Source organism: Myotis yumanensis, unplaced genomic scaffold (assembly GCF_028538775.1).
Source record: "Myotis yumanensis isolate MYYU_CA2020_CCGP unplaced genomic scaffold, mMyoYum1.0.hap1 SCAF_13, whole genome shotgun sequence".
Lineage (NCBI taxonomy): Eukaryota > Metazoa > Chordata > Mammalia > Chiroptera > Vespertilionidae > Myotis > Myotis yumanensis.
The window spans coordinates 18,355,594-18,383,556 of NW_027223764.1; the positions used below are offsets into that span (position 1 = coordinate 18,355,594).

General features: G+C 58.1%; 2 protein-coding genes across 8 annotated transcripts; one reads left to right on the forward strand and one right to left on the reverse strand.

Annotated features, from left to right (window-relative positions):
• The first annotated feature begins 831 nt into the window (after positions 1-831).
• On the forward strand, positions 832-18,187 carry PDZD7 (PDZ domain containing 7). Of its 4 annotated transcripts, XM_070432482.1 has the most exons (17): positions 832-1,054; positions 3,818-3,958; positions 4,251-4,425; positions 4,911-5,087; positions 5,357-5,504; positions 6,708-6,768; positions 7,180-7,587; positions 8,058-8,252; positions 9,771-9,821; positions 10,328-10,503; positions 13,789-13,880; positions 14,814-14,905; positions 15,059-15,130; positions 15,607-16,224; positions 16,537-16,637; positions 17,027-17,152; positions 17,455-18,187. In XM_070432482.1, the coding sequence occupies exons 1-17, from the start codon at positions 832-834 to the stop codon at positions 17,722-17,724; spliced, it is 3,126 nt and encodes a 1,041-aa protein (XP_070288583.1). In that variant the 3' UTR covers positions 17,725-18,187. The 4 variants fall into 4 exon arrangements, 3 of the variants coding, with proteins under 3 accessions (XP_070288583.1, XP_070288580.1, XP_070288582.1); XR_011473551.1 differs by lacking the exons at positions 13,789-13,880; positions 14,814-14,905; positions 15,059-15,130; ... (2 more) ...; positions 17,027-17,152; positions 17,455-18,187 and adding an exon at positions 9,375-9,468 and having other exon boundaries at positions 10,328-10,361; XM_070432479.1 differs by lacking the exons at positions 9,771-9,821; positions 10,328-10,503; positions 13,789-13,880; ... (4 more) ...; positions 17,027-17,152; positions 17,455-18,187 and adding an exon at positions 9,375-9,577.
• On the reverse strand, positions 18,033-27,938 carry LZTS2 (leucine zipper tumor suppressor 2). Of its 4 annotated transcripts, none has more exons than XM_070432476.1 (5): positions 27,794-27,938; positions 22,105-22,554; positions 20,842-21,489; positions 20,066-20,323; positions 18,033-19,360 (listed from the first exon to the last, which is right to left on the reverse strand). In XM_070432476.1, exons 2-5 carry the CDS (start codon positions 22,510-22,512, stop codon positions 18,677-18,679), a joined length of 1,998 nt encoding a protein of 665 aa, XP_070288577.1. In that variant the 5' UTR covers positions 22,513-22,554; positions 27,794-27,938; the 3' UTR covers positions 18,033-18,676. The 4 variants fall into 4 exon arrangements, with proteins under 4 accessions (XP_070288577.1, XP_070288578.1, XP_070288576.1 ...); XM_070432477.1 differs by lacking the exon at positions 27,794-27,938 and adding an exon at positions 27,064-27,222; XM_070432475.1 differs by lacking the exon at positions 27,794-27,938 and adding an exon at positions 25,065-25,165.
• Between the last annotated feature and the right edge of the window lie 25 nt (positions 27,939-27,963).

The following is a 27,963-nucleotide window of genomic DNA, read 5'->3' on the forward strand; positions in this document are numbered from 1 at the left end:
GCGGCCGCGCACACACTAGCAGGTGAGGGGCTCCGGGGGCTGAGACCGAGAGGTGGGGGCTCCAGGAGGACCGATCCGGGGGTGGTGCGCTGAGATCTGCTCTGGGGGACTTGGCCCCGGGTTTGCGGGGGATGTTGTGGGGCTCTCGCCAGCAGGTCCTCTACAAAGCCTGGGAGAGGGCCATGCAACTTCTTAAGACGGGAGAGGAGGGGGACAGAGGGGACAGCACTCTGGGCCTGGGGTCTCTGGGCCAGGACATCTCTGGTCTTTGGCTGCAGCTGTCCCAGGTCCTGAAGCCCAGCCCTTGAGGCCTGAGCATCAAATACTGGCTGACCCCCTACTCCCATATACAAGAGAGGTGTGCAACAAACTGGCCTAGCCCCAATTTCTCTCACACGCTTAAAGCCCCAGGGCCTGCCACAACCCCATCTCCTCCACTCTCAACCTCCTATGAGGATAGAGACTGAGTAGATGACTCAGCTGAGAGCAGGAATGAGGGGTGAAGGAGAGGTTCCCATCCGCCTGGTGTGAATAGCTCCAAAAGTCCATGGTGGTGCCTGGACTGGGCAGTTCTCTGGCCTAAGGCATGGGAGGGCAGGTTGCTCAAACCAGGGGGAGGGGTGGAAATTCTGGGGGGCAGCCCTCACACCCTTCCTCCAATCCCGCCCTCTCCCTGCGCAGGCCTAGTGCACACTCCAGAGAGTCAGCGGAGGTGAGGGCTCCGGTTCACTGGGAACCCAGTCCTGCCCAGAAGGCTCATGGAGCCTGGAGCACGCAGAGCCCTCCTCCCGAGGGCTAGCAGGTTCCTTCTGGACCTGTAGTCTAGCCGCCATGGCGCACGGTTTCTCGGTGGGTTTCGACCCACTGGGCCTTGGAGACCTAAGCTCTGGCTCTCTGAGCTCCCTCTCCTCCCGAGGCCACCTGGGCAGCGACACAGGCTCCGCAACGCGATACCTGCTGAGGAAGCAACAGCGGCTGCTGAATGGGCCCTCCCGCGGAATCCGAGCCTCATCTCCCATGGGCCGTGTCATCCTCATCAACTCCCCCATCGAAGGTGGGGGTGGGGCCCAGCAGAGGCCCGAGCAGAGGGTGGGGGGAGAGGACATATGGCGCTAAGTAGAAGGAGGCAGAGCCAATATGGGTGGGGGAACTCAAGAGATGGGAGCCCCACAGATGGAGTGGGGGGGGCTTCTGGGAACCCATACACTCTTCCTCATTTACTTTCTTTGCTCCTTCAGGCCAGTCCTCTAGGACTCCAGGATTGCAGAGAGGGCAGAGGTGGGAAATAGGGCATAGCCACCGGGAAAGTGTGGGAATGTGTGTGTGTGTGTGTGTGTGTGTGTGTGTGTTACGCTAGCCCCAAATGAGCTGGGCAGAGTCTGGAAAGTCCACTCTAGGATTTAGCCAGGGCGCTGGCCGAGGGACAGAGAGGAGCTGGAGATATCTAGTCCTGTCTATAGGAAGCCCAGGCCCAGGGAGCCCTCACTTCCCTGCTGTCATTCACGGTCCCGCTTTGCTCCTCTGCTGCTTTTGTTTTTGTTTCTATTTTTTCATAGATGCTACCTTTGTCCAAACCCATTTGCGTATGCCTTTGGGTCATGTGCAGGACGGAGGACATCCTCCATCCACCAGCCTCTTGCGTGTCCAGTTCTGTGTTGAGCTGGGAGGAACCAGGGCCCAGCTGGCAGACGGAATGAAAGGCTCCACATGCAAAAGGAAGGAAACATAGAGTAGCAAATGTTTAGGAGAGTGGGGAGAAAAGGAAGGTGGGGGTAAGGGAAGGAGCCCCAGGGCTGGGCCCTGAAGGAGGGGAGACCTAAGCTTATGTAGATGCTTAATGCCACCTCATTGCACACCAGTTCTGTACCAGCCCTGGTTAGGTTCTGCAGGGAGCCTAGAGAGAAAGAAGGCTCAGTCTTCACTTTCAGAAACTTACAGTGTAGCAGGGCTTAGAGACGGCAACGGGAACAGCTGGTGAGGGGGTGGGGGTATCACAGACAAAGGATGGACATAGAAAGCACGAAGCATGATGGGGCGGGCACTGAAGAGACAGCCTGGCTGCAGTGACAGGTGTGAGACAACAAAGAGCAGATGAGCAAAGCAGGACCTTGAATGACAGCAGGGAAGTGGGGCTCTCTGGGCCTGGGCTTTCTGCAGATAGGACCAGACAACTATCTCCAGCTCCCCTCCTGTCCCTCAGCCAGCAGAGTGCCCTGGCTGAATCCCAGACTGAACTTTTCAGACCCTGATCCTCCCCCTGGCCCGTCTAGGCATCCCTGTTCCTCTACCCGGGCCTCTGGGGTATGTAACTCAGGAATCAGGCTTTCCTCCACCAGTGGTCCAGCACACCCATCATCCACACACTCAGCCTCACCCCAGAGTGAGCAGCAGGGCACTGCTGAGGGTCACCACTGTCATTCTGGTCATGGGGCAGAAGTCCCCAGAGGAGCTACAAGACATGGGGGTGGGGGACACTGCCCTGGAAGTCCCAGGATCCCCACATCTCTGTACTGCACCATCCCTGCCCACAGGCTGCCCTTGGGGATTTCTCCCTGAGCTGCTCTCGTTTCTCTTAGATGAAACAGGTGTGTGTGTGTGTGTGTGAGAGAGAGAGAGAGAGAGAGAGAGAGAGAGAGAGAGAGAGAGAGAGGAGGAGAGAGAGAGAGAGAGAGGAGAGAGAGAGAGAGAGAGGGATATTGATTTAGAGTTCTGGAGTAAACCCCAAGAAGAAATTTCACCTTCTCACCCCTTCAGTCTCCAACAAAAAGGCCTTCTCAAGGACGCACCTCTGAGCCTTTGCTCACTCCATCCCTCATCAATGTCTTCCCTTAATTCCACCCATCTAAGTCCTCCAAGAATTCTTCCCTGGCAGTCCAGCCCCTGGGGACCCTCCTCCTCTGACATCCCCAACAATGATGCAGAGGCCCACTCTGGGCTCTGGGCACATGCTGCACATGGTGCTGTTTTGGGTTTCTCTCTTCAGAGAGTCAGGTAGCTCTTAGAGCTCTTACTTCCAGAATCACAGAGTGTAAGAGACAAAAGGCACCTCAGGGATCCTTCCACAGCATCCTAGACAGGGATGTACCAAGTGTCCGCATCCCTCCAAAAATGTTGCCTGTGTCCCCATCCCCATAGCCAAGTGTCCGCATGTATGCCTCCAAAAATGAGGAACTCGCTCTCCCTCCTGGAAAACTCATTCCATGCTGACAGCTGGAAGTATTGGAAAGTTTTCCCTTGCTCAATGGGCCTCCATATAATTCCATTATGTGGGTTTTGTTCTGTTCTCTGGGTTGCACAGTCAAAAACATCTAATGCCTTCACAGGATAGATCTTCAACTATTTAAAGATGGAGCTGACATGCTCATTTCCACTGCAAGCTAAAGGGCCCAGACTCCTCAGCTGTGCTCCATAGAATGGATTCTTAAACCTCTTTTCTATCTCTGTGACCCTCAGAATACTAATAGTTTTAGGCATTTGGCCTATCCCAGGCCTGTGGGCATGGGAAGCTTACTAAGCATCAAATACACACACACACACACACACACACACACATACACACACACACACACACACATCTATATTATGAGAACAGTGTCTTCCCACATGGAGTCCTGGCCTGTCTACTCCCATCCCCTCCCTAGCTCACAGTCTCAAAAGTCACCCAGAGGAAACTCAGAAATTGGCTGCCCTCCTCATGTAGGTCCCTGGATGCCTGTGACCAGCAACCCAGCTTTTGCAGGCCCCAAGTTGGGGAACCCAGGGGTCCACTGTGCTCAGAATAGGCATGGGAGTCATGCCTGTGTTCCCATCCCCATAGCCAACAGTGATGAGAGCGACATCATCCATGCGGTCCGGGTGGAGAAGAGTCCAGCAGGGAGGCTGGGTTTCAGCGTGCGCGGCGGCTCTGAGCATGGCCTGGGCATCTTCGTCAGCAAGGTGGAGGAGGGGAGCAGTGCAGGTGAGCTGGGTCCACGGGGGTGAAGTCCTGGGGCTGTATGTGACCCCACCTTATTGTCAGGGGTGGGAGGAAGAATCCTGGGCTTTGGAGGGCCTGATCTAATGGGGAGATGGAGCCCCCTCTCAGGGCGGAGTGGGCTACTGGACAGGTCCCTAGTCTAATAGGGGACACACAGAACCCACCTAGGGATCCCACATCTCAGGGAAGAAGTTTCACCCCAGGGAGCCTGGTCTGATGGGGGCTCAGCCTTCTCCCAAATGGCCCACACCAGCCGCCCCTCTCCCCGGCGCAGAGCGGGCTGGCCTGTGTGTGGGGGACAAGATCACGGAGGTGAACGGGCTGAGCCTGGAGAGCACCACCATGGGCAGTGCCGTGAAGGTCCTGACGGGCAGCAGCCGCCTGCACATGATGGTGAGGCGCATGGGCCGGGTGCCCGGCATCAAATTCTCCAAGGAGAAGACCACGTGGTGAGAAGGCCTGCCCTGCCTGCCCCTGGACCCCTACCCAAAGCCAGGGCAGGAGAGGCTGAGGGCAAGGGCTCTGCACAGGCCTGGCTGGTGTGGCTCCTGCTTCTCCCACCCCGTGGGGATGGGTCACGGAAACCCTAAGGCCTGACCCTGAAATGAGAAAAGGTCTTGTCTCTCCCGCTCCTCCACTTCCTCCTGCAGCTCTGCTATCCCAGACCCCAGCGGCCCTGCCCCCTGGCTGCTGCTGCTGCTGCTGAGTTTAAGATAATAACAGTGCCTCTTCCTCCTGGGCCTATGAGGATTCGAGAAAATTAGGATGATTTCTCAGATTTGATTAATCCTTGTCCCACTGAAGATCTTAGACCTGGGAAGTCCCCCAAAGGCAGCCCCACTTTTCCCCTGCAGTTATGGGGGCTGCTGGGAGGTGGGGGGGCAGATGGTGGCAGATGGGGGCCCAGGCTGAGGGCTCCTTGCTGCTGCCCCAGGGTGGACGTGGTGAATCGGCGGCTGGTGGTGGAGAAGTGCAGCTCCACGCCGTCAGAGAGCAGCTCAGAGGACGGGGTGCGGCGCATCGTCCACCTCTACACGACCTCCGATGACTTCTGCCTGGGCTTCAACATCCGAGGGGGCAAGGAGTTTGGCCTGGGCATCTACGTGTCCAAGTGAGGAGTGGGCAGGGAATGAAATGGGTAGGGTAGGGGTTTGACCTGGGCTGGGACCTGGGGATGGGTTAGCAAGGGAGGCCTGGCCAACTACAAGTTCAAATGAGGGCTTAGGTCAGGGGTGGGATCAGCTGAGGGGGGGCGGGTCACCAGGAGGAGGGTCAAGGAGTTTGACTGGGGCATCCCTGTATCCAAGTGAAGAGGGTCTGGACTGGGGTGAGGGAGGGCAGGCCTGGGGGCTTACCAGACTGCTGCCTGTCTGCCCCTAGAGTGGATCATGGTGGGCTGGCCGAGGAGAACGGTATCAAGGTGGGAGACCAGGTCCTGGCGGCCAACGGTGTCAGGTTCGATGACATCAGCCACAGCCAGGCCGTGGAGGTGCTGAAGGGCCAAACGCACATCATGTTGACCATCAAGGTGGGCAGAACTGTGGGAGTCAGGGAGAGGCCAGACAGTAGGGAAGACTTCCTAGAGCACCCTAGTTCTTAATTATGCCCATTGCTCTGCAACTGGACTTTTTCACAGCCACATGAGAGGTAGGGCAGGCATTGTCCTTATTTTGCAGAAGAAAGAAGGCTCAGAAAGGCAAAGTAACTGAGGAGCCCCAGGCAATTCCCCGGGTGGTCAGTAGCAGGGCCTGTTCCAGGCCCGCTCCCCAGGTGTCTAGGGCAGTGCCCCTTTGTATGAGTTGGGGAGGCCTAGGAGTAAAAGGAAAAAGAAATGTCCCGCTCAGAAAGGTGGGGCGGTGGCTATGGCTTTGGGTAGGACTAGGTGGTGGGCTTCCTCAGGGTTCAGGGCAGAAGGGCTGGGCTGTACAGAGATTGGGTTTCAGGGGACGTGGCTGGATCCATTATTCATGTGGGTCTCACACTTGCCTGAGGATCAGGTCCTTCTCACTCTGGCTCCTGGAGGATGTGATGCCTCACTCTGCCTAGTGCCTCATCCTGGCCCCTGCTCCACCCTTCTCCCTTCTCCAAGCCTTTCACCCATTTCACCATCCCGCGCCTCCTCCACCATTCCCCGCCCCCACTGCCTTTATTCCCCACCCCTCCCGCATTCCACTCTTCCTTTCCTTCCTCTCAAAACCGCTCCTCCTTACTCCCACTCAGCCCCTCATTCATTCATTCATTCATCCATTCATTCATTCAATATTTTTTAGTACCTACTATAGGATGGCCAGTATGCAAGGTCCTGAAACTACAACAACGAACAGACAAGGTCTTTGTTATTGGCAGAGACAGATAAATAAACTAGAGACATGCAGATGTGACAAATGCTATAGGAAATTAACAGAGAGAGGGGCGGAGGTGATTTAGGAAGACACTTTTAGTCGGGGGATGTCAGAGTGGGCCTCTCTGAGGAGGTAATACCTGAAAAGGGGGAAGGAGCTGGCCACCTGATGAGCTGAAGGAAGAGAATCCAATCAGAAGGAACAGCACGTGCGAAGGCCCTGGAGTGTGGAGAAAGTTGGCATGCGCAGAAACAAAGTGGCTTGTGTGGCTAGAGCATGATGGAGAGTAAGAGGGTTGAAAAGTTTACTCCTGTGCCATCACTCCTCGTTGTTTCTCTCCCTTCTGACCCCGTCTCGATGCCCTCCTCTGCCCACCATGCCCGCCCCAGGAGACTGGCCGGTACCCTGCCTACAAGGAGATGGTTTCTGAGTACTGTTGGCTGGACCGACGTAAGTGGCTCAGGCCTCCAAGGCTGAAGGGAAAGGGCAGGGCCCGAGGGTGGGGCCGGAATATCTGAGGACTAAATGGGCAGGGGGACCAGGATCTTACTGGGATTTTCACACTGCCCAGCGCTGTTTGGGGCCCTCCTCTGAGAAGGTGCAGGTCCTGTTTCAGGCTCTCCTAGGATCTGGAGTCCCAAGGGGGTGGGCGGAGGAGAACTGACTTCCTCAAGGTCTCATCCTACTGGCAGGATGCTGAGCAGCCGGGAGCCCAGATCCTGAGCTTCCAACCTTGGTTGCTACCGGATCCTCCCCAACCCCCCCCCCCCCCAAGCCCAGGGGTAGTCTGCAAGCCTGGCAGGGCCCTGAAGCAACCTGCTGGTCCCCCGAAATGCCCCTGCCTTCCCCCTATGCCCACAGTGAGCAACGGGGTGCTTCAGCAGCTGTCCCAGGCCTCTGAGAGCAGCTCCAGCGTCTCCTCATACGCCTCCAGCGCCCCCTACAGCTCGGCTGAGGGCTCCAGCTCCCTGCCCTCTGACCGCATGGATGTCTGCCTGGGGCCGGAGGAGCCCAGCAGCCGAGGCCCAGGCTGGGGGCGAGCAGACACAGCCATGCAGACGGACCCCGATGTGGGCGGCCGCGTGGAGACCTGGTGCAGCGTGCGGCCCACAGTCATCCTCAGGGACACAGCCATCCGCTCCGACGGACCCTCCGCCGCCCGCCGCGTTGACTCTGCTCTCTCTGAGTCCCCCAAGACTGCTCTGCTGCTGGCCCTCAGCCGACCCCGGCCCCCCATTACACGCTCCCAGAGCCACCTGACCTTGTGGGGTACGTGGGGGATGGGTGGCTGCTGCTCTCTTTAAAGCCCCCGTTCCAAGACCTCCCTTAGACCCCATCCTGGGCCCCAAACCCCCCTTTGCCCCAAGCCTTGACCCAGCCTTAGCCCCAGAATACACTCAGACCCAGACCCAGCTCCAGCTCCAGTCCCTCTGAGCCCCAATAGAGCCCTAACAAGCCCTCCAGCCTGGAGTGCCCAGACCTGTACACACACACACACACACTCCAGTCCTCATGGCTTCCTCACATAGCTGTAGCTGTGGGTAAAGTAGGGGTGAAAAATTGGAGGAGGGCCCCTGGCCCTCCCAACCTCCCTGCCCCCATCCCCACCTCCCCACATGGCTGCAGACCCTGTCTGTCCCCCTACTCTCCCTTCTCTCTGCCCCTCCCCACACCCCGGCCCCTGGTCCTTCCCTTCTGCCCGCCCCTCCAGCCTCCCGGGTGCTCCCTCGTGTCTGCAGAAGAGAAGAAGCAGCGGAAGAAGGAGAAGTCGGGGTCCTCTGGGGAGAAGGGGGCCCTGCAACGCTCCAAGACCCTGATGAACCTCTTCTTCAAGGGAGGGCGGCAGGGGCGGCTGGGGGACGGGCGCAGAGAGGCCTGGACACTGGAGAGAGGGAGCCCGGCCAAGCCCCGTCCTCGCCTGGACATGGAGAAAGGTAAGTGCTGGGCTGGTCAGACGGGGAGGAAAGGTCCACACTGGCACCCAGCCCCACGCTGCCTCTCACTCGCCGTGAGTCTCCACTGCACCCTGTGAGCCCCAGCTTCCTCGGGAGTGAAATTGAAGTAATAATACCTATATCTTCAGGAATAGTGAGGAATAAGTGAGCTAGTGTATGTTCATCACTTAGGACATTATCTGCCACACCGGTGCCCAGAGAATGTAGTGGTCATTCTTACATGACCTCGTCTGCCCATTTTACAGAAGGGAAAACTGATAGAGTCACAGCACAGGAGCAAGAGGAGGAGCTTGGTTCTGAGGGGAGGGCGGGGCACTCTTTTCCTAGAATATTTGGCATCACCTCCCCTGGCCAGAACTCCACAGGCCCTACCCACTTCTAGAACCATCCCTGAGCACGGCCGTTTCTAGATCAGGGCCCCCCGTGGAAGAGCCGAGGCAGGCTTCACTCATGTCAGGGGCCTCCTCAGAGTCCTCACGGAGGGCCTCTCATCTCCCACGTGAGGTTCGGAGACTGGACCAAGAGTGGATGGCTTGACTGTTGAGGTTGCCTGTGACAGAAACTCTACTCAAAGTAGCTTTTAAAAGCACCTCTTGGCTCAACTACTGATTTAAGCTGGACCTAAAGATAGAACAGTCTCCTCGGACATCTGCCCCTCGTCTTTGGTTCCCTCCCCCTGGATTGGCTTATTGTCGTGAGGGCTTTGGCCACTTGAGCTAAGATGGCCACTTAGCAACACAAAGGAAAGAGAGCTTCTCAGAGTCTCCACGGAAGCCTCAGGCTCTCACTGGCCCAGCTGGGACCACACCCCCCCCCCCCCCCCCACACACACACACACACATCACTGTGATGTGGGAGAGAGACGCTTTCTCAGCTCCCCTGGGGAATATGCACTGAGAGTGGGGGGTCCCTGGGTGAAATCAAAGTGTGTTCCAGAGGGGAGAGTGGATGTTGGTCAGGCAAAAACCACTAGAGGATGAGGAGCTGGGCCCTGGCCGCGCCTCCCCCCCAAGGGGGTCCCTGACAGTCCCATGGGAGAGACAATCCCTTCAAATAAGGACAGGCCAGCCCCCCTTCCTCAACTCATCTCTCTCTCCACAGCCCCCAGGGCCCTGCTCTCTCCTGATCCTCCCACCTCTCAGGCCACTCTCCTCTCTCCTTCCAAGGCTGTCCCTTTTCTCTTTGTCCCCTGAAGGTAAGTGCGCCCCCAAACTTTGTCCCTAGGGTTCTTGCCTCCATCCATTTGCTTCCAAATGAATCTCTATAAGCAGAGCTCAGACTGTACCCTCTCTTGATCCAAAACCTTCACGGACTCACCACCGCCTGTAAACAAAGTTCTTGGCCTGAGCGTGGCCTTCAAGACCCTCATGGCCTCCCCATCCCACCGTCTTCAGCCTGAACTCTCCATACCAACCAGTGATACATGCAGTCCTGAACCCCCCAACCCCCATTTTCAGATTGGGGACAGGGCCTGCTGCTGAGCCTTTTTCTTCTTAGCAGGGGGAGCGGGACCTGTGCAGAAGTTTGTCACCTGGAGGCTGAGACGTGGTAATTCATGCATCTCTTTACCAAAGAGATTTACAGCAGAGCTGCTGATGGGGTGGGGTGCATGTTGGGGGCAGCTAAAAGAACTGGACTCGGAAAGATAGGGTTGCAGACAGATACTGCGGTACATTTGTAGGAACCTGGAGTTTGAGTTGGGATTCCCAAATACTGATTTGGGGGATATGAGGAAGCCTGTGAGAACTCCAATGGGAACCAGACTAGTAGGACAATGTATGTTCAGGGAATCCAAGGGCTGCTGGGCCAGGACTCCATTAAGGAACAGACTGGTAGAGGGGCCTGTGTTAGGGGGCAGAGGGGCCTGGGGTAGAGCTCCATTGGCGGGCAGATCACCATGGGAGACTGTGTTGGGGAGCATGGCTGGGACTCCATCAGGGGCACCTGGGCCTCTCAGAATGTCCTGGGGTTTGACCCCCATTTAGGGAAGCCCCTACCTCCTCTCCTGTTGGCTCCAGCCTCCTTCATCATATCCCTTTGCTCCTGCCCTGCAGACCGGGAGAGGGGCCGGGCCCTGCTCTCTGCCAGGTCCGGGAGCCCCTCCAGCCAGCTGCCCAATGTGGATGAGCAGGTGCAGGCCTGGGAGAGCCGTCGGCCCCTTATTCAGGACCTGGCCCGGCGGCTGCTGACTGACGATGAGGTGCTGGCCGTCACCCGCCACTGCTCCCGGGTGAGCCTCCAGCGGGCCCTCAGCCCCAGCACATGGCCACTCAGTCACCCAGGCCCTCATTCATTCAGGCTACTGCCTGCTGACCAGTATCTGGGCTCAACACTGTGAGGCCAGTGGTCATTAGAAGCAGAAGTCACCCCTGCCTGTCACATGCACACACCGGCACACATACTGAGCTCACAACCAGAAAGGGGAGCTGGACACTGGAACACCCATAGTGACAACTCATGTGAAGTGCTGTGAAGGAAAATGACATGATAAAGGAAGCCAAGAGCACACATTAGATGTGGCCTTGGAGGGCCTCTCTGAGGAGGTGATATTCAATCTGGGGAGAGGAGTCAGGCAGGTGATGAATTGGGGTACAGGAGTCCCTGCAGTCACCTGCCTCTGTTCTTCTCTAAACCCCAGCCCATTCCCATGCCTCCTTCTGCTCCTGGGTCAGCCACCAGGACCGGCACAGGTAAGTAATCCCGTGTCCCTTCCCCCACCTCACAGCCCAAACCTCTCAACACCTGCACTGCTGTTCTCTGTTTCCTTCCACCTCAAACAGACCAGAGGGTCCAGAGTGGTATAGAGGTTAGAGGCGAGGGATCTTTGTAGCCTGAATGTTGGTGAGGCTACAGAAGGCGCATGTCACCCCTCTGGGAGGATTGGAAGGCCCTCCCCAGGATCTAGGTTTCCCGCTGCCTCAAGAACCTTCAGGTTTCTGTGATGGGTTCCCTGTGATGAGTCTGGGAACTCGAGCCCGTGTCCAAGGGCTGTCTGAGGAGTTTCAGGAAATTGTTGTGGATCCCCCCCCCACACACACCATCACCTGGGCCAGGGTGGGGCTGTGTTGTATGTCTGGGTGATGTGTGCATTTGTCTGTCTGTGGAGTACCTGGCTGTGTGTTGACTTAGCTGTACGATTGTATCTGTGTGAGTGTGCATGTGCTTAGCTAAGGCATGTGTCACCTGGAGACTGAGGCGTGGTGATTCATGCACCCGCTGACCAAGGCCTGGTTTACAGCAGGGCCCCCTGTGGTCGGGTGCATGTTGGGGACAGCTAATGGCCTTGGCTAAACTCAAATGTCATGCTCATCTCTCAGTGCTAAGGGGGGCTGGCTATTGAACCAGCATCTGTAAGCATGCAGTTCTGGGCTGTGGCCACTAGGTGGTCCTCTGTTCCTTTATTCCAGTGGTTCTCAACCTTCCTAATGCCGCGACCCTTTAATACAGTTCCTCATGTTGTGGTGACCCCCAACCATAAAATTATTTTCGTTGCTACTTCATAACTGTAATTTTGCTACTGTTATGAATCGTAATGTAAATATCTGATATGCAGGATGTATTTTCATTGTTACAAATTGAACATAATTAAAGCATAGTGATTAATCACAAAAAAATATGTAATCATATATGTGTTTTCCGATGGTCTTAGGCGGCCCCCTGGGAAAGGGTCGTTCGACCCCCAATGGGGTTGCGACCCATAGGTTGAGAACCGCTGCTTTATTCGCTCCTTTTTCCTAATCCCTGGCTTCTCTCTCCCCACCCCAACTAGGATGCCTCTCACTGTGTCCCCACAGCACCTGGGGAGCTCCGAATACTACCCAAACCTGACCCAAGCCCTACCCACACCAAGAGATGGGACCCTCTGGGGTGGCCTGAGAGTTGAGTAAAGCTCCCCTAGTGATTCTGATGTGTGTCCCTGAACCCCTTCTCTCTCCCCCTCTTAGCCACCTCCTCACAGCCTCTAGGCCAGGCATTGTAAACCACCTCTCTGATCACTTACACGCCCCAAGCCCCTAGTAACCTCTTTGACAGAATGGAGTGCAAGTTCCTTGTTCTCACCGGATTTAACTCCCCAACCCACTAAGCCCAGCTTTCCCATAGCCACCACATCACCCTGGTCCCCACACGGCCTGGTACAGGTTATGAATGGCACAGCTCCAGAGGCACTACTCACACTGTGGTCACAACCTGCGTGGCCTACGTGGAGGCCCTTTATGTAACTCGCGATCAGGTTAAACTTCTATCTACCCCTTAGTCCACAGCGTCCTGGGAGCACTTTTCTCCCGACACTCATGTGATCCCTGAATTTATCCTTAAGAGTCGGTGTAAGTGCCACTGCTTCCATGAAGCCCACTCTGATCTTCCCACCCTCCTCCGAGACTCCCTCTGTGAGTGGTTTGTAGTTCACTGGGGCATGTGGCTCATTCTGCCCCTCGATTTGACTACACTGAGTTCCTGAAGATCTGGAGCAGGATTTTTATTATTGGGCACCAACTGCCACCCTCCGGTACACAGCCTGGCGCGTAGTGGGTGCTGAATGCAGGTGTGTGAACTTGAAGCTTGTGCACGTCTGTGACTATCTGGGGGTATATTGTCCATATGTGTATGCGTGAGTCCCTATAACTTTGTGTGTGGTTTAGAGCCACACACATTGTTTATCTTTTATTTATTTCCAGATATGTATGAATGTCTCGCTCTGACCACCAGGGCATGCTGTTTCTCTGTGTCTATGCCCATACAGGATGCTCTGTGTTTGTGTCCCTGAGTCAGTGCGTGTCTCCCTTTCACCACCAGGGAGCGGTATGTGTCCGTTAGGGTGGCTGCCAGTGTTCAGTTTGCCAGTTTGTCTGCGTCGGTGGGTGTGGTCGGTGACATCCGGGCAGTGCCAGGCCCAAGGGCCTCCTCCATCCTGAGTACTGACTGGAGAGGCTTTCGGTAGGGCCACCCCGTCCCCAAGGTCCTTATTCCAGCCCTGGACAAAGGCTAATTTGTAGCTCTGTGTGCAGACAAATGATGGGCCAGCCAAGCCCACAGCCTAGTGTTTGGCTCCAATTCCTTCCTTCTGCTTGGAAGGAGGGGGTGGGGAGGAGAGTCCACTCACTGCACATCCTTTTCCCGCACAGCGTAGGCCGCTGGAGCCAGACGTCTCGGGTTTCAGTCCCTCTTCGTACTTCCTCATTTGTGCGGCGCTGGCAAAGCCCTTTTCTCTGAGCCTCAGTTTCTTCACCTGCAAACCAGGAATCAATAATGTCATCTCTCAGGGTGGGTGGTGGCTAAATGAGAGACATGTGTAAAAGGCTTGGAAGAGTGCCTGCCTCATAGCTGTCATCGCTGTTACACGTCTGTTATTGTTGTTGCAGGCTTTCACCTAGTCACCAAGATAAGACATCCTGTGGACAGCCCGGGGATGGGGAGAGCCCTTCCTAACATGGGGGGCCCCCCAAGACATGCCCAGGCATCGCCCCTGGCCCAGCTGGGGAAGTCCCCTCTCTGACTTGGGTGCCTGTCTCCGCAGTACGTGCACGAGGGCGGCGTGGAGGACCTGGTGAGGCCCCTGCTGGCCATCCTGGACAAGCCCGCAAAGCTGCTGCTGCTGCGGGACATCAGGTGGGGGGGGTTGTAGGAAGGAATTCGGGCAGGAGGGGGACTGTTGGGGTCCAGCCCCAGCAGGTCCAGGGGTTCCCAAAGGTGTGGACGGAGTCGGCGAAGAATGAATGACACGGGGGCAGTGTTCAGGTGATCATCATAGCGAGGTTCTCTCTTTATTGTCCTATTACATCTATATTTATACTATTTGATCCCATAAGCATGCCTCTATAATTACATCATGGTATGTTTTGGGTCACGTTCTACAATTCCTTGTTTCGTATCTGACCTTAGCCAAAAATCCTGTCTCTATTTAGTTCTGTTGATTTTAATCTTGTCTAGGTTCATCTCTGTGTTCCATTACAAGGGCTATTCCAAGGTCACTGTTCTACTGATAGGCTACAAGGAAGTGACTGAAGGAGTTTATCCTACCCAGTAAAGGTTATGTCCTCCCAGCCTCGCTGCTTGCCTTCCCTGGGACTGCCCTGTGTCAGTGGGTCTCCAGGGGTATAGGCTTTGGTGCTTTCCCTAGTGGGCAGACCCCTGGGGATGTGGGCCCAACAAGTCCCAAATTTATTGCCAACAGTCTTAGTCCAAGTTCTTCATAAGTAGTACATGGTATTTCTGTAACACTAGGGGGATTTACTGATTTATTCTCTTCCTTAGTCCTGTTAACCCCTAGCCTGGGGAAACAACCTTTCTTGGGGAGGTCGTCCTGGTTAAAACACATAGCGCTTAAGAGGGGGAGCAAACCTATGTCATATACGCCAGGTCCCTTGAAACATAAGCTGTGCAGATGTTTCTTCCCTGCAGCGACTGTGTCAAGCAGCAAGGGTGGACCGGCTCCCAGCAGGGGACCCCTGATACCTCCCCCAACCATCCCAGGGCCGAAGCCCCCACCCCCGGCACCTTCAGAACTGGACCCTTGCCCACCCCTGTCTCTCCCTCTCCCAGGAGTGTGGTGGCCCCCACGGACCTGGGCCGCTTCGACAGCATGGTGATGCCTGTGGAGCTGGAGGCGTTTGAGGCCCTCAAGAGCCGGGCAGGTCAGCAGCTGGGGGGCAGGACTTGTGGATCCTGAACCCCAGGTGGGGAGGGAGGTGGCATATCCCAATGGAAAGGGGGCAGAGCCCTTCCAGCTGTGTCCATCGGGGAGCCTGTCAGCCCATCCCTGCCGCTGACCTCTTCTCTCCAACCAGTACGGCCTCCTGCCCTGCGACCAGCCCGGCAAGACACACCACCCAAGCGTCACCTCATCACCCCTGTGCCTGGTCAGTCAGAGTCCCAGGGCCGGGGGCGGGGCACACCCAGGGGGACCAGGGAAGGAGGACAGGCCTTCTTTCATCCCCGCCCTAGGGGCTGTGGGTGTTGTGGTTTCAGAGGTGTGTGGGGCTCCTGAAGGAAAGCCCTCATCCACCAGAACTGTTTCTGCCACATCCGCTCACCACTATGGTTTACCTAATAATTGGTTTTAAACCCACTCACTTTTTAGATCATTCTGTGCAATAACCTCCCAGAAATTACTAGTTTGGTATGTGTCATATTTTTTCTTAGACACATTAAAAACCCTGTAACTATTACAATAGAAAGTATTAAAGTGCTCTTACAATGGAACATGGGCAGTGCTGCCGTAGGGCCTGAGCAAACCCAGGCCTCGTCTCCTAGGCCTTAGAAAGGCACGGACTGGGGTCTGGCGAGGTGGTCTGGGCTGATGAGGGGGCAGCCTGACCTTGGCCATCTTCCCCAGACAGCCGTGGAGGCTTCTACCTGCTGCCTGCGAATGGCTTCTCTGAGGAGGAAGATGATGGGGGGCTGAGGGAGCGGCTGGGGGACCTCCAGGTCTCCCTGGGTACCTCTGCCTCCTGCCACCCTCATAAAGGGATCCCCCCTCTCCAAGACGTGCCAGTAGATGCCTTCGCCCCACGCCGAAGCACCTGCACACCCCCTCCCCAGCCACCCCCCGTTGCTCCCCGGCCCCCCAGACCTAACTGGCTGCTGACAGAGCCCCTGACCCGAGAAGGCCCTCGCCAGAGCCAGAGTCAGAGCCAGAGTCAGAGCCAGGGCCCGGCCCAGAGCCGCAGCCGCAGCCGCAGCCGCAGCCGGGGCCGAGGCAAGTCCCCTGGACGCAGGCGGTCCCCGTCCCCAGCGCCTATCCTCACCCCCAGCATGGCCAACGGGCGCTACCACAAGCCTCGGAAGGCCAGGCCCCCTCTGCCACGATCTCTAGATGGGCAGGTAGCCAAGGCGAGAGGCAGTCAAGGGTCCAGCGAGAATGGACCTGGCAGGACAGCTGAGCAGGCAGCCACGAAGGCCCCCAGCGGGGAGCTGAGGACAGTCACGCTGTCCAAGATGAAACAGTCGTTGGGTGAGTCCGGGTGGGACTGGGCTGGCAGGGGCTCTTGGGTTTGGGTAAGGTTGGTGGGTTTGGTTTGGGGATGTGACTAGGGGCCTGGGCCTAGGAAAAGAATCTGGGTATTCGGGTGTAGTTGGGGGAATCTATAGATTTGGGGGCTTTGAGATCTAGAGGATTTGGGAGTTGAGGATTGAATAGTAACAGAATTGGAGTTTGGGGAAAGTTGGGGGCCCCGGATTTGGGGATGGGGTCCTGGGCCTATCCTGGGAGCTCTGGGTTGTAGGGGACGGCACACTCTTATCCTGTGTTTGTCACTCTCTCTAGGCATCAGCATCTCGGGGGGTATCGAGTCCAAGGTGCAGCCCATGGTGAAGATAGAAAAGATTTTCCCTGGGGGAGCCGCCTTCCTCAGTGGGGCCCTGCAGGTGGGTGAAGCCAACCCGGCCCCCTCCCTCAGCCCGGAGCTGATTCTGGCCTCTGGCCGGGGCAGGCTGGGTCATGCGCATCTGCCAGCCAGGCATGTTCAGACCAGGTCGTGGGAGGAGAGGGGTCAGGATGAGCTGGCCAAGGAAAAAAATCTGTCCCCTCATGCCAGCCTGGGCCTGAGGGCGGCCCACCCTGTTCCACCCCTTGCCCCAAGGGACAAAGGGCCATTGTCTGTGCCCCACCCAGCCCCCAACAGCTCCAGGCACAAAAGTGCCATTGTCCATCCCCTCCACGCAGGAGAGCGTCCTCGCTGGCGGAGGTGGAGGTTGGATGCTGGAGTAGGGGGTGACCTGACGGGCAGGGCTGTGGTCTCCCACTCCCATCCTAGGCTGGCTTCGAGCTGGTGGCAGTGGATGGAGAGAGTCTGGAGCAGGTGACCCACCAGCGCGCAGTGGATACCATCCGCCGGGCGTATCGAAACAAGGCTCGGGAGCCCATGGAGCTCGTGGTCAGGGTCCCCTGGCCTGACCCGCCACCCTTGTCCTCTGACTCATCAGCACCCAGCGATCGGCTCCTTCCTCCGGACCATTCCCCTGCCCGCTGACCCCTGGATGGTACGCCCGTTGGCTGCCAGAACTTCACAGGGCCCTTCCCAACAATATCCAGACCTCTGCCACTGACGCCACACCCCCAGCCCAATCCCCTCTACAACCTTCCAGACTCCAGATTCTAACCCGGCTCTCCCCACTGATCCCATGACTCTTCCCACTGACCTCAGATCCTCCCACTGACCCTGGAATCCTCCTGCTCTCCCAGACCTCGCCTACTGACCTTCTGACTCGGGAACCTCCCAGTCCTGCTTGCCTTGCCTACTCCCAGAGCTCCACGCGGTGGCTCAGATGTCCCTGCTTTCTTCCCTCCCCGAAGGCTCTGCCCTTTCCAGACAAACTTGGTGTCAAGGACAAGGTGCTACTGGGCAGCCTGTGTCACCTACTCGCTGCGCCTAACCTCCCGAGACAGGAAGGTCGAGAAGCCCAAGGTCTGGAACTTGGGATCAGAGGGTACTTTCTCACGATGCCCCTTTGATTCTCCCAAGCGCTGGGGGACATGGCCTCTCCGAGATAGCCCTCAAGCAGTCACTGCAGCCACCTCCCAGCCCCAAGCAGTGTTCTATGCCAGGAACAGGATGGAAGCCTTTTCTCATTTCTCAAACTCAGAGAGACCATTTCCTGTTGTGGTCCACAAGCCGTAGACTTTCTACTGGATTTGTCCTTTCCCCATCTCCCTTTCTCCCCCAAAGACCTCCATGAGGGGAAGGGGAATAGCCAGCAAATAAAAGAGGGGTTGGGGGAGGGTCAAACAAGTCCCCATAATCTTTATCCAACACACTCACCTTTTTTTTAAAAATCAAAAAAATTTTTAATTTTTTTCTTTGGGTTTGTACAAGAAATTTACAGTGTGAAAAATATACAAGTGAAAACGAGGCCATACACCAGGGTGTAGGGAGGGGCAACTTGGTCACAAACACAAATAAACAAGACATTTCTGAGTTCTTCCTTTGGTCTGACTATAGCCCCCTCACCACAGTTGAGAGGCTGCAGAGCTGGAAGCTGGGGACCAGACCCCAGTCCCAGCCCTGTCCCCCATGGGCAGGGTAGGGCAGGCACATCTGGAGCAGCTGGCGCTGTCTGGCTCTCTCTGGCTTTGGAGTATGGAGACGAGGGAGCTCCTTCCTCTCCCCAGCCCCCTGGCTGGTTGAGCTGGTGAGCATTTGGGGTGAATGGGGTTGGCAGAGTGGCACTGGCAACAGGTGGGGAGTGAAACAGGTGGAGTGAGCAGGAGCCTCTGGGTGATAGTGAACACAGGGACCTCCAAGGGGTCTGATCTTGCTCATCCAAGTCATAGGGCAGCCCTGGGGTCTTGGCAGAGGCCCAGAGGCCTGGATCCCAGGGGACAAGTGGCTCTGGGGCCCTCAGTGGACCTGAGGCAGCTGTTCCCTTTCAGCAGAGCTCCCTGCAGAGCTGGGACCCCAAGGGCCCTAGATTTCAGTGGCAGTGATCTCCTCCAGGCAGATGCAGGGGGCTGGCTCCGCCAGGCCCAGGTCGGCGAGCTCCCGGGCCTCCAGCTCCAGACTGAGCTGCTGCAGCTCCTGCTCCAGCTGCCGGTTCCGCCTGTACATCTGGATGTAGTTGTGCTGCAGCTGCTTCTGATAGCGGATCACCTGCTCCTTCTCCGCCTGCCAGGCCAGCCGTTCCCCCTCGAAGCTGTCCCTCTGCTCCTCACCTCGCCGCCGCTCCTGCTGTAGTTCGGCCCGCAGCCGCTCCACCTGGGCCCGCAGGCTGCCCCCAACCCCGGCTGCCACACGCTGTGCCTTGGCCTCATCACTCTCTGCCAGGAGGAACGGGTCAGCAGTGGCAGGTGGCACAGGGGGTTCCCGGAGCCCAGCCGCCTCGGTGTCCAACTGCCCAGCTTTCTCCCGAAGCCGCTCAGCCTCCTGGCGGTGCCGCTGCAGCTCCTGGGAACAGGCCTCCAGCTCCAGCTCTCGTGCTCGGGCTGCCTCCTGGAGACCCCTCACCCAGCCCTCACTGACCCGCAGGGCTGCCCGTGCCTCCCGCAGGGCCACCCGCAGGGCCACCAGCTCACTGCCCTTCTGCACCAGCTCTGCCTGAGACTCCTTCAGTTGTTGCTTCAGCAGGGAGATCTCGCCCGACTTCTGGCACACCTGGTGGTGGGAGGCAGGCAGGAAGGATGGTGAGAAGGGTTCTCCCAGGGGGTCAGGCCCTGACAGCATGCTGGACATTCTGGAGAGGAGGTTTGATCCTTATACCCATTTTACAGATGAAGACACTGAGGCAAGCCTAGTGACATGTTCAAGGTCATACAGTTAGTCAGCGGCTAAAGTGGATACAGACCCAGGTTTTTTTCCTTCAAAGTAGTGACTTTAAACCACTTTGGTTAAAAGCATACACAAAGGAGTCAGATTGATTCAAATCTCAACTCTGCCACAGACTGGGTATAATTTTGGGCTCCAGACTTTCTGGGCCTCAGTTTCTGCTTCTCTAAAATAGGAATATTTACAGGACCCACCTCTTAGGGCTGTTAATGAAGATTAGATGATACATAGTCTATGTAACATGCTTTGAATAGTGCCTGGTGCATAGCAAGCACTACATTCTTGTTATTGGCTGGAAGGCAGTGGGTGGGAATGCCACTGGCTATGGGCACCAGACCAGGCTAATGAGGAGGCCAAACATGGAGACACAAGGAGGCCCCCTCCCAGAAAGGGAGGTCAGAGGGGGATCCTCATCTCACAGAGGTGAGGAAGGGGAGGCCCTCTAGGGGTGGCAGGCTCCTGGGGTGTTCCTGGGCCCCTTTCTAGGGGTTGTTCCTGCAGGACCCTGCTCCTTTCCCTCCTGGTCTGACCCACCTCCCACTTGGTCTCCTCGAGCCGGGGCCCGAGCTCCCGCTGCTCTCGCTCGAAGGTAGCGCAGCGCCGCTCTAGCTGTTCCCGTTCCTGCAGCAGCTGTGCAAAGTCATCCTGCAGCTGCCGCTTCTCCTGCTGCAGCTGGAACACCTGCAGCTGCAGCAGCTGCTGAGCTCGCTGGGCCCGCTGCGCCTGGGCCGCCCCGTCCTCGCGCAGGGCCTCGCGCTCCCGCTGCCAGTGCCGCTGCCGATCCTCATACACCTGTGGGCGAGAAGGCACGCCTGGGTCCTGGCAGCTCCCCCAAACTTCGAGCCCTTGCTGCCCCCAATCACTGACTGCTCTGGTGGCCTACTGGGGCTTTAGGCGGCTAGATTACACTGAACAATGGTAATAATATGACCAGAGTGACAAGTACTTTTATGGTAACAGAAACAGCAATAAGAGCAAGCACTTAAGTAGCACTTCCTAAGTGCCGGGCATTATTCTAAACACTTTACAGCCTTTGCCTTACTCATAACTCTGAAAATAAAAATATCCCCATTCATAGATGAGGAAACTGAGGCTTAGTACTTATAGGCAAATGGCAGTGCTGGGTTTGAATCCTCACCACTCTACAGTTCGGCCAGACAACTGGGTGGGAATGGGGTCACAAGTGCAACTGCCCACCACTTGCCCCCACCCTGACACCAACGGAAATGCTCCTTGGACTCCCAGTACCTCTGGACGTCCTGCCACGCCACCCCCATGACCACCACGGACGACACCTGGCACATGGTCACCTCACTCTCATCCAGACTGTCCCGCAGCTGCTGCAGCTCTGCTTCACGGTCACGGAGCTTCCCTTCCAGGGCACAGTGCAGCAGGGCCTCGTCCGAAGGGGGCGGAGGGGGTGGGGGCGGTGGTGGGGAGCGCTCCCCACAGGAGCTGCTGTCAGGGGAGGCCCGGGGACCGCTGCCCAAGAGGCCTCCAGCCATGCGGCCCCCCAGGGAGCCTGTGCTCTTGCTGGAGGAAGATCGGCCGCTGTCCGAGTGGGAGGGCCCAGTAGGGGCTCCTCGGGCTGGCCCTGGCAGCACGCCCCGCCCAGGGCCATGGGAGGGCAGGTGCCCGCCTGGGGAGTTGGTGGCGGGCTCGGCACCCCCAGTGCTGTAAGTGGGTAGGCTGGACAGTGAGTTTCGGCCGGAGTCGGACAGCGTCCCTGATGGGCAGCCACTGGCCCAGCCACTCAGTGCCAAAGGTTTGTCAGCAGCTGAGGAGGAGGAGGAAGAGGAGGAGGAGGCAGCGCCCCCAAACAGCTGTGTTAGGCTGCCCTGGCTCCCAGACAGTCCGGTGGCCCGAGGACCCAGGAAGCTGGGGAGAGACGGCGCCCCTCGAGGTTTGGGCAGGACTGGCTTGAAGGCTGTTGGGCGGATCAGGATTTTCTCCATGTTCTGAAATGAGGTGCCATGAGACACTGGGGATGAGCTACTCAATCTTTCAAAGCCCTTGTCACACTTCCTGTCTTCCCATCTGGGGTCCCCCATCTCCATACATTAATAATTGCTACCACTGAGAGCCCCCCGAGTGCCAGCTTTATGTCAAGTAATTTAAAAGGTTTGTCTCTAGTCATTACAGAAGCCACACGAGTAAAATACGATCACTATCCCCATATTACAGGTGAGAAAATGGAGGCTGAGAAGAGTTAAAGGTTTGCTCAAAGTCAAACACACTGCTGTTGAATAACAGCAGCAATTTCAAATAGCTAACATTTATTGAGTCCATAGTGTATGCCAGGCACTAGGCTAAGCACTTTACATATATTATTTCATTTTCACAACAAACTCATTAGAGCTGACCTATCACCTCCATGTCACATATATGGAAACAGGCTCAGGACAGTTAAGTGACTTCCTTGAGGTAATATAGCCAGAATGAGGCAGAGCTGGGATTAGCACTCAGGTCTGGTGAATCTGGAGCCCACACTCTTACACAGACCCCCAAATTCCTCCAGCTTCTCCAGGGGGCTCCTGATTCCACCCAGGCCCTAAAGGAAGGCTGGTCCTCACCTTCTCCAGCTTTCCGGAGACAGGAATGAGTTTTGGTGGGGGGCCACGGAGGTGGGCATTGCGTGCCCGCTGCTCCCGGGCATCCTCGATGTCACTGCTGGGGGTGGATGGTGACTCTGTCCGGAAGTCCTCGTTAATGTAGGTGAAGGTGGTGCCAGGAACGGTCTTCCTGGGGGGCACAGCTGGGCACAGTGGCTCCTGTGCATCATAGCCACCCCGCAGCAGTCCATCCTGCTGGCGGAAGAAGGTGGGCCCAGGGGGGCCGTGGTGGCGGGAAGGAGCTGGCCCCCCAGGGCAGGGCCGGCCTGAGATGAGGCTGCTCACACTGCCCATGGCTGGAGCTTGGGGGGTCGTGGTGGCCTCAGGAGCGGGCTCCAGCGGCACCGGCAGAGTCTGCACAATGGCCATGGCGGCAGAACCTCTGTCCTGGCCAGGGGCCTCCAGGGGAACCTGCAAGCAGGGCAGCGGTGTCAGAGTCCCTCCACCTTGAGCCCCCTCCCTATGAAAGGTTCCAAGTGCCTCTCCTGACCCCCGATCTCAGGTTGAACAGCCCCCTGATATCAATAATGTTAGCTACTTCATGCCCCCAAGGTTCCCCCTCCGAGCACTGGCATGAACCTTGGTTCTCCCTGCACCCCAGACCACGGCCCAGGGCAGAGGACTGAGTCTACTGAGCAGGGATGATGAGGGGAGGGGAGGCCTAGTGGTTCTGCAGGGCCCAGCCCCAAACTGCATCCCCCACAGAGGCCAGGACTCAAGTTAGGAAGGCGGTTGGGCGGATCAAGTCCCCTGGGACAGGTGGCCTCATTAGAGGGCAGTTTGGGCAGCAGTAACCTCAGGGACCAAGTCAGCAACTCAGATGGTAATTAGGGAACAAAGAGCCAAGGCCAGGCAGTGCCCAGCCTCCCCCAGCTGGGCCTCAGTTTCTCCCAGACACAGAGGCGGCAAGGGTGAAGCTGGCCAAACAAGAAACTCAGAGCTCTTAGGGAGCCCACAGGTGCCCTCTGGGGTCTCCTGACTCCATGCAGGTTCATGCTTGTTGCCATGACAACTTCTAGCCTCACCATACCCAATCAGCTGGGCCTACAGGAATCTACACAGGCCTGCGGCCAGCTTCTATGAAACCTTCCAGCTTTAGGTGGTCCCCAGTGTGATCCCAAAGGGATGAGGGTAGAAGCCCTACCACCACCTCTGGCAGCTGCTTCAAGATCTCACTTCCCCGGAGCCCAGGGAAGAGGGCTCCACCTCCCAGGCCCTCCTCCTTCCTGGAAGGGGACAGCAAGTCTCCACCCGGAACTCCCTCCATCCTGAGGCGAGGACGAAGACCAGGACTCAGGCATCTGCTGAAGTCATCATGCAGAGCCGGGGCCAAGAGGTGGACAGAGAACTGCGTAGGAGCAGGAGTGTGTGCTTTTATTTGTGTGTGTGGGACTGGATGCACAGCACGAAAACAAGCACTGTGACTATGAAAAGGTGTGTGAGAGCGTCATGAATGAGTGTATGTCAATAGATATGGGCAGGGAGATATATTCATATATACATGAGTATATGTGTGAATTCATATGGGTGTATTTTACAAGAGTAAGTATGTAATAAATAGGGGGGCCACTCTTAGAAAGTATATGAAAGTCACAAATGCACACATAATAAGTGAATTTGTGGCATATGCGTGCGACTACCTGAGAGAATATGTTTGGACAGATGTCCACTCATATAAACCTGAGTTTATGTGTAAACTCACGTTATTTCACACAAGTGTGTGAACAGGAAAGTGAATGTGTGTAAGTGTGCACAAAGGAGTGTGTGTGTGAATAGGAGCATGTGTGAGAGAGGGTGGGGGCCTGGGTGGCATGCAGGCAGGGCCAACTGGGTGGGTGGGAGCTTGATTTTTGTCACTCGCTGGAATGTGGGAGAGGAGAGAGATGATCTGGCTCCTTTGCCTGATCTGCTCCCCGTCTTTCTTGTGTTCCATTAAGTCCACCCCCACCTCCCTACTCAAGTCAAAGACCCTGAGACCCTGGAAGATGTCCAGCCTGAGGCAGGAGGAGCTGGGAGCTGGGGTGGGAGTGAGCACTGTCTACCCCACAAGTGCCCGCCCTGAGCAAAGTGAATGGACTACCCCCTCCTCTGCCCTGTCCCAGGCGGCTCCAGAGCAGGAGACAACAGTGGGGAAGGGGCTTCTTAGGGGGCTGGCACCTCTGCCTGCATTTCCCCACTTCAGTGAGCACTGAGAAAGTGAAAACAGAGGGGAGGAGGCTCAGAGATAGGGACCCAAAAGACAAGAGACAAAGACTCAGAGGCCTCAGGGTGTCAGGTAGACAAGGAGACAGACAGACTGACTCAGTGAGGCCAGGGCCCTGAACCCCACGGGGCCAGGGGCCCCTAAATCCAGAAGAGACATAAAGTAAGGCCCTGCGAACCAGACACCCACGGAGCTGGAGCCAGAGCCAGGCGTCTGGAAAGCCAGGCCCAGCCAGCCAGGCTCCCGCTCTTGGAGCCTCCGAGAGAAGGAGGGGCAAGGAGAGGCTCCATTTTGAGAAACGCGTCTCTCCGGCTATGGAATGGGAACCCCCACTCTCCCCAGCACTCCTGGGGTGACCCCTCTGGCACAGCAGCCCACCAGAGTGGGCCGGGGGGAGGCGAGGGCAGCGTTCGGCCACAGCCCTAGGGAGGTCTAGCCAGAGTCTGAAGGCCCACAGGTCCGTTCTGGGGTGGAGAGTTGGGGAAAGTCTCCCCGCACCACATCCCCAGGAGCAGTCAAGTGGGAACGCGCCTGGGATCACGAGTTCCCATTCTGCAACAGGAAGCCGGGAGCCCCCATTCCACCCTCCAGAGCCCCCCCCCCCCGCCTCCGCTTCCATAAAGTGGGGGCCGCTGTGGAATGCCCCCTTCCCACTGACCCTCCGCCACGCAGAAGTTGGAGCGCCCCCAAATCGCCTCCCCGCCCCGGCCCCCCTCACCTCCACCGCTCTGCTCCATGCTCAGCCCCGGGCCGCCCCCCGCGTTCCTCCGGCGAGCCGCCCGGCTTCAGCCCGCGCGCGGCCACTCGCAGCCGCCGGGCCCAACCCGCCCCGCCTCCGCGGCGCCCCCTGCGGGGCAACCCCCGCCCGACCGGAGTGGGCGGTGCAGCGCGGGGGAGGGGTCCCAGGGGCGTCCCCGCCCCCGGGGCGCGGCCACGCGCTAGCACCGCGCGCGTCACGCGTGTCCGGGCGCACGCGGGGGCTGCAAAGCCGAGCTCCCTCTCCCCCGGGCCGGGCGGCGGTGCATCTGAGGGCTCGATCGGCTTAAGACCCGGCGGCGGCGGCTCACCCTCTACCTCAACCCCGACCGCGGGGCCAGCGGCAGCTGGTCATTGTTCAAGCACAAAGGGCCCGGAGCCGCGCGGCCGCCCTGCCCCCTCCGCTCCTCCAGCCGAAGCGTCCCCCTCGCACCCCCGCCCCAGACACACTCTCCGACCTCAGAGGCCAGAGGGGGAGGCTGAGGGCCAGCTGCCGCCCACTCTCTACAGCGGCCGGGGCCCCGCGCCCCAGCGCGAGCCGGGGACCGAGGCTCGGTGGGTGCCTGCCCCACCCCCAGCGGCCAGGAGGCGGCACACTTGGCTTTGCGGGGGCGGCGCCACCTGGTGGCAGGTTCGGAAAACACAGCCAGTAATCCCGCCCCCGGACCTCGGCGTGGCCCCTACCGGACTCCACCACACTGGACCCTCTCCAGCCTTCCCTCAGAGTCATCTGCTAGGTCCTAGCAGCTAGGAGAGAGGTCATTGCTCGCAGAGGTAGCTCTGGCCCTTCAACAACCACTGGGGTAATCACGGGTCCAAACCCACACCAGCCTCAAATTTCTACGGTCTTGTCGGGGTCACCAATATTCTCAACCTCTGGCAAAGAACAAACACAACCTTCCCCACCTTCAGTTTCACACAGCCACAAATCAGAGCCCATTCATCTCCTGGTGCCATGTTCCGACTTTCTATAATCTTCCAGGCCGACTCCCACAGACTCGGTCGGAGTCACACAGCTACTTGTGCACAGGCTTGCACAACTCGCAGTCCTCGCACCCAGTCACAATCTTAAACGCACTTCCTCTCCTAAGCATCTTTCACACACTGACGGTCTTATTCAGTCGCAACTTCTTACACGCACACGTGTCTCAAACATTCTTCCGCACATACTTTCCTGTAGGGGTCTCTATGACCTGGGCAGGTCAGCTGACGCCAGCATCCCTGGGCAAGGACAGCCTCCTGCCCCCAAGCCCCCACCCACCACCACCACCAGGGCCAGGCCTGCCAGAGCTCCTCTGCCCCAGGAAGGAGCATCTTGCCCCCACCCTCCCCTTCCAGGCCACAGACCTGGCCGACGCTCAGCTCTATTTTTAGCTCTATGGAAAGGGTTGTTTTTCTTTCTTTTTCCCTGGAAAGGGAAACATAGCCCAGCCACCCTCGGGCTCACCCCAGATCCTCAGCCTCACAAGAACAGACGGGGGCCCCTCTCTCCAGGGGAGACCCCCTCCTCTGGTCTTGCCCAGATCCCAGCCTCCTGGGGCACCCGGAGCCACCTCCCCTTTCTGGCAGCAGGCCCAGAAGTTCCAGCCGCAGCTGGGCTCCGCGTGTGCGTAGGGGTGGGGGGTGGGGCAAGGAGGGAGGCTGGTGGCCTCTGCCCCCTCCCTCATGTTCGCGGAGGACTCGTCCTCCCCCTACCTGAGGGGTATAGGCCCACTCCAGTACTGAGGGGAGGATTATGCTCCCGCATTCTTTGGGGGAGGGGGACTCCCACTCTTGCGTGCGTGGGCTTTCTGCTCCTACCTTGGGGGGAGGAGCTCCCAGTTCTGCAAGGAGGGGTCTTAGTAGGAAGAGAACCGACGGGTGTTCAGCCAGCTGCTACCCAGGCTGGAGGTATGGGACGGGGAAAGGGGGGCAGGTTGCTGTTCTCTGCCGTCAAGAATATTGCCCCCCCCCCCCCATACCTTCAGGGATGAGTGCACCGTGAATGTGTTGGCGAGAAGGCAGGCAGGAGCCCAGGTAACCCCACCCCAGTCCGTCTCCCGTTCTCCTGCGCTACCCCGACTCCAGGGGGCGTTGTGCTCCCGTTTCTGGAGGAGGGTTCATCACCTCTCTAGGCGGAGAATGGAATACAGTCCCCGCAAGGGACCCGGAAAACTCGCCCTGGACCGGGGAGGGACGTCCTCGCCCTGTTGCGGGGTGGGGGGAAGCACAGCCCACGCGTCCGTAACGTGATCACGTGCTCGGTGCCTGTTTACGTCTTAGTCTTCACCTGCAGGCCCCGGGGCAGTAGGAGCCGTGTGAGGTGTCCCACCCGGCCCACCCCGTTCCGTGACCGGTCGGCCCTTTTCTCCCACCCCCGTCAATTGTCAATTACGCGACAGCAGAGGTCCCTGTCCGCTGGGGCCCGCGCGGGCCCGCGACGCTGCACCAAGGACTGCAAGAGCAACCCACGGGGCGCGTCCTTTCCTGAGTGCACGTGTGTTCGTGCGTCCCAAGTGCGTGCATGGGTCTGAGTGCTCGCGTGCGTGGGTTTCCGTATCGGTTTCCTGTTCAGACACTTCGCCTGCGCCCTGGCGTGGGGAACCCCCCTCCTCATCCCAACCCCCAGCTTCGCCAGACGGGAAAGTTTCCTCTGGTGCCGGGATGTGTGGGAGGCGCGAGTTCCTACACCCCTGCGCCCCCACCACTCACCCGATGCCACCTGCGTCGCCGCTCCAGCTCCTGCCCGGCTCCTGCTCCAGCGCGGGCACCTTCTCGCCGCAGATTCGCCGGCTTTCAAGCCCGCTCCGGGCTCCGGGCGCCCGCCAGGTCCGGCCTGGTGGAGCGGGGCGGGGCCGCTGAGGCCGCGCCCCCGACCCAAG